The sequence below is a fragment of the Theobroma umbraticum genome, unplaced genomic scaffold (assembly GCF_002168275.2).
Source record: "Theobroma umbraticum cultivar Fairchild unplaced genomic scaffold, ASM216827v3 scaffold_146.0, whole genome shotgun sequence".
NCBI classification, from domain to species: domain Eukaryota; kingdom Viridiplantae; phylum Streptophyta; class Magnoliopsida; order Malvales; family Malvaceae; genus Theobroma; species Theobroma umbraticum.
In genome coordinates this window covers 4,202,571-4,206,892 of record NW_018397265.1, presented here as the reverse complement: position 1 = coordinate 4,206,892, position 4,322 = coordinate 4,202,571, and the positions used below count along the sequence as shown (strand labels likewise).

The 4,322-nt window shown below is 34.0% G+C and overlaps 1 protein-coding gene across 1 annotated transcript; it reads right to left on the bottom strand.

The window, feature by feature from the left end:
- Nucleotides 1–1,970: 1,970 nt before the first annotated feature.
- On the bottom strand, nt 1,971–3,777 carry LOC110422500 (nudix hydrolase 4-like). The gene is made up of 4 exons (XM_021436447.1): nt 3,358–3,777; nt 2,787–2,979; nt 2,563–2,691; nt 1,971–2,452 (listed from the first exon to the last, which is right to left on the bottom strand). The coding sequence occupies exons 1-4, from the start codon at nt 3,540–3,542 to the stop codon at nt 2,321–2,323; spliced, it is 639 nt and encodes a 212-aa protein (XP_021292122.1). The 5' UTR covers nt 3,543–3,777; the 3' UTR covers nt 1,971–2,320.
- Between the last annotated feature and the right edge of the window lie 545 nt (nt 3,778–4,322).

Sequence of the window (4,322 nt, the reverse complement as noted above, 5' to 3'; positions counted from 1 at the left end):
AAGGTTCAAGTTGAAAGTATTCTTAAAGAATGATTGGTAAACTTGTTTGGTTGAGAAATCATTTATTGGTGTGGTGGTATCTGAAAATAAGAATCTCAAAATAAAAGGTATGATTTTTCTTAATTAATAGATTCTTTCTTTTTTTTTGATGTAATTATGTTACTTGTAATAATAATAATGTGTGTTTTCACTTATGTAACTAGATTGCTTTCTTTCTTTATAAAAGAAATTTTTAAAATTCATACTTTATACAATCACATTAATTACGAAGATCCTACTCCAACAGTTCCTAGCATCTTTAACACTAGCATTTTCACTAGGTACATTCCCTTTACCACTAGCATGGACATCACTATATTTAGGCATATTAACATTAGGTATGGAAGAAGATCTGCCTATAGTAATAAGCTTGAATATTGCTTGAAAAGGAATTTCAGGTATAATAGCCAAAGTAAAGGTTGATTTTCTTTGAACCTTAATGCATTTTGAACATATTTAACACATCAACATCATTTTTCAGCTCAAAGAATTTGTTTGAATTTGTATGTTGTCCTTTAATGGCTATACTCATTCCTATACTAAGGTGAAATCATCAATAATAGCTTTAAATATGTTGTTTGTTAACTCGATGAATAGGTATCTATCAAGATTAAAACTCTTTATAGTTCTTCTATTACTATTGAAATGATCCACCCAGTTATACAATATTTCACTAGCCCTCAATAACCATATATTACAACAAAATATTTTTATTTTAAAGCATGTACATACTCTAATTTTTGCATTAGAAATAGAAAATCTTGCAACTATCCTTAATTACATTCAATCAAGGTTTGACTTACCACAACTAATGAAACTAATTAATATTTTATTCAATTTTTATGCAAGACAATGTCTTCTTCAAAGCTTTTCTTTTACCTCTTTTTTAGTTTAGGTTTGAGGTGGACGAAGACTATGAAAATGAAGATGACAATTAAAGTTAAATGAATCTTGTAATTTTATTACAAAAAAAGATTTGGTTGTTTTAAGATCATCAATAGTTAATAATTTTTTAATATTTATTAATGTCATTAGATATTTTGAGATGTCTATTTTTAAATTTAATGAACTTGAAATAAATTATGACAACCCCTTGACAACTTGAGTTTTTTTAATTTTAATTTTAAATATTATTATTTAATGTCAATCAATAATGTCCACAAATTTAAGTAATTGATGATGTTAAGCTACGTGGCTGAATTCTGAACCACGGACAAATTGTCAAGGTAGGGGCTCGAACCTAAGTCTTAATCAATTGACATGTGGCTCGCCAATAGCTCACCTCCTGCTGTGTCCGAAGCAAAACCTAAATCCTAAGGCAAGGTCAAGGTCCTATATAAAAATCTAACTACATGGAGTTCTGAACTCGAACACAACGCCCACTAACTAGTAACCTTCACCTGAGCTAATGAGGCCACCACCTTCTACAATGCCAGGGTTACCCTCGCGATGTAATATATGATTGGTGCTCAACTTCACCCATCTTTCAGGCGACCCTTGAACTAAACACTATGCTCAACTATGAACAGAAACCAGATTTCAATCTTCCTGATCAGGCCCCCAAATTTCCTTCTCTGCCAGCCTACAAACAGTAAGTACTTTACCTTAGTTTGTCTTATTTAAAGATTTGAGATAAGAAGCACGTCACTACTGAATTGGTCTACATGCAATATGATTGCATCACTGTAGCTTTTGCGGTCGTAGTCATTGTCTCGTTTCAGATTCTGCTTTTGAAACAGTAGAAAGCAACTTGTTTCTGAAATTATCTGGCCAGGTCTGTTCACCTAATCAATTTGCCATTAATGATTGATTTAGAATTTCTTAACACCATTAAAAGAAATGACAAATAGCCAGTGCTCCTGTCTCTATGTTGTTTATAACCCATGACAGACATCCATCGTCTTCTTAGGGATAGTTAGAAGCAATTTGCATTGATTCAGAGAAGTCTACTGAGATTAAAGAATGAATCCTCAGAATTTTGTTGAACTGAAACAACGAATCAAAATTTTCTATATTCTGAAAAGAATAAAAAAATTGACATTTGTACATCTGAGATGCTTCCCCTGTTTCTTCCAATCATTTCTTCAACCTCTCTCTCCTCAGAACTCAAGAGTCCAAAATGGTGGAACACAAGCAACTGGAATATCCCCAACGAAGAGCATAATCTCCAACGTCCTCGTTCTCTACCTAATTTGACTTTTGATGTCTCCTCATTTACATTGATCTATCTTCCTAAATCTCACAAATTCAAAGAACAACCCAGTGGTTGCTAGAACGCGTTCTAATTGCAGGCTGTTCTGTTTACTTCCCCTTGGTGCCGCTGCTGCTGCTGCATATGGCGGCGAACTAACTCTTCTAAAGCTTCCCTCATCCACAAATGCGGACATTGCTCTCTAGCTTCAGAGACTGTCACCTACATAGACAAGATAACACAGGTTTAGGTCTTCAATTCTCTAAAACAATCGCACTAACACTTCAGCAGTTCTCTTACTATAACTATTAACATATTGCAGCAATACATACCCATTTCCTATTCCGGACGTTTTCCTCAGGCCAGCGATCTAACTCTTGCTTGACAAGCAAAGGAAACATGTGGCCTTCATGGAATTTGCTTTGCCTTTTGCTCTTATACGACCATTTACCTAATTTACACTGCAAAAATACATCCAAATAATAGAGTTAAAATCAAGAAAAGGCATGAGATTTAAGTGAAGAGTTCAATTGAAAACCGTCGGGCAGATACTAACTTCAAGATTGCCAACAACACCGGCTTCCTCAAGCGTCTCTCGAATGGCTGCGGCCTCCATGGTTTCATCTTTTTCCCAACCACCCTTAGGGAATAACATTCCTTGACCATTCTGTGCATTAATTACAAGAACTTCTATTACTTCATCAATTGAAGTTGCTTCTTCCGTTTCCCTATATCTGTAGGGAATACACCTGTTCAAAGGAAATAGCGTATTAGAACCTTTTTCTCCCGCCAAAAAAAAGTTATAATTCTATGTTCTTGCCAAAACCCAGAAAAGAGAATTGTAAACAATGAGGAAAAAACCCCTCAAACATGAAAATTATCCAAGAAATTTAAGTACTAGAAAAATGGAAGGCAGTGTTCTGTGTTCATCAATTGGAAAAAGGCCCACTTCAACGAACTGCCCAAGTCCAATGTCAGAATGCCATTTAAATTCAAAATAAGCAAAAATAAATTAGAGAAAACCAAACCAATGAAGAAATAGGATTTGGGTGTACGATTTTTTCTTGTTGGCACCATGATGAGAAAAAGAAACATGTAAAACGAAAGGGGAGGAAAAGAAAGATTACCCAACAACTAATCGAAAGCCTCTCTTATCATAGCGCTGCAACTGCCTACCGGTGCGAGGATAAGACACACGAGAGACCAATTTATCAATTGGCAAAGGCAATTTGACAGGGAGTCTTTCAAGGAGAGACCATAAAAAGTAAATAAAAGGGGGAAAAATTGTAAGAAAGCCCGAGATCCCTCCCATGGCGAATTAGGCGATGGTGTAAGAGATGAAAAGGAAAAAGCCAGAAATCTTGCAAGTTTGGGTTTCTTCGGATGTTTGCAAATCTTCCTCAGTCTCTATATTTAGAATTTGCGCCTTGTAACGATGTGTATCATGTAAAGACAACCTCTTTGCTTTCGTGAGTTTGTTGTAGATAAGAAAGGATTGGTGATTGCTAAAAGCTGTTGTTGGACAAGAATCGAGTTTGTTCTGTGACTCCCACTCTCAACTCCTTTAATAGGAAAGTGGGAAGGACACAAGGAAGGAGGAAGGAAACCTTCTTCAAAACCGACGCGCCTAGATGCTCCCACCTTCAACACATTATTTTCAACAAGTTTAAATGCGCAAGTCAACCTTTACTTTTATTTTATTTTATTCAATTAAGCAACTTGTCTAATATAAGCTTAATTTAAATGGATAATACAATATTATTAACCCTTCTATTAACTCACTTCTATCCAGAGGCGCAGGGGACGGGACAATTTAGAAAATTTTATAACTTATTCTTATTCTTTTGAAATTTTATAGTTTCATCCTTATAAAAATTTTAAAATTTTTCTAATATATTTTTATTTTTTTAAAATTTTAAAATTTTATCTTTATAATAATTTTTTATTTGGTAAGATACCCTGCAACAATCAATCAACAAGTAATTTTAATAGAATTAAAATAAAACATATTGTAATAGAATTATTCTCAAAACTTTACAACCACCACCTCTTGTTATTTTTTCCCTTTACCAAATATTGTAAAAATAAAAAA

Excerpts from the sequence above, each read along its gene's own strand:
- LOC110422500 (XM_021436447.1), bottom strand. The coding sequence starts at position 3,542 with ATGGGAGGGATCTCGGGCTTTCTTACAATTTTTCCCCCTTTTATTTAC. Across the intron at positions 2,980-3,357 it reads GGCTTTCGATTAGTTGTTGG|GTGTATTCCCTACAGATATA; the intron begins GTAATCTTTCTT and ends TCCTTTGAACAG. Across the intron at positions 2,692-2,786 it reads GTGTTGTTGGCAATCTTGAA|TGTAAATTAGGTAAATGGTC; the intron begins GTTAGTATCTGC and ends GTATTTTTGCAG.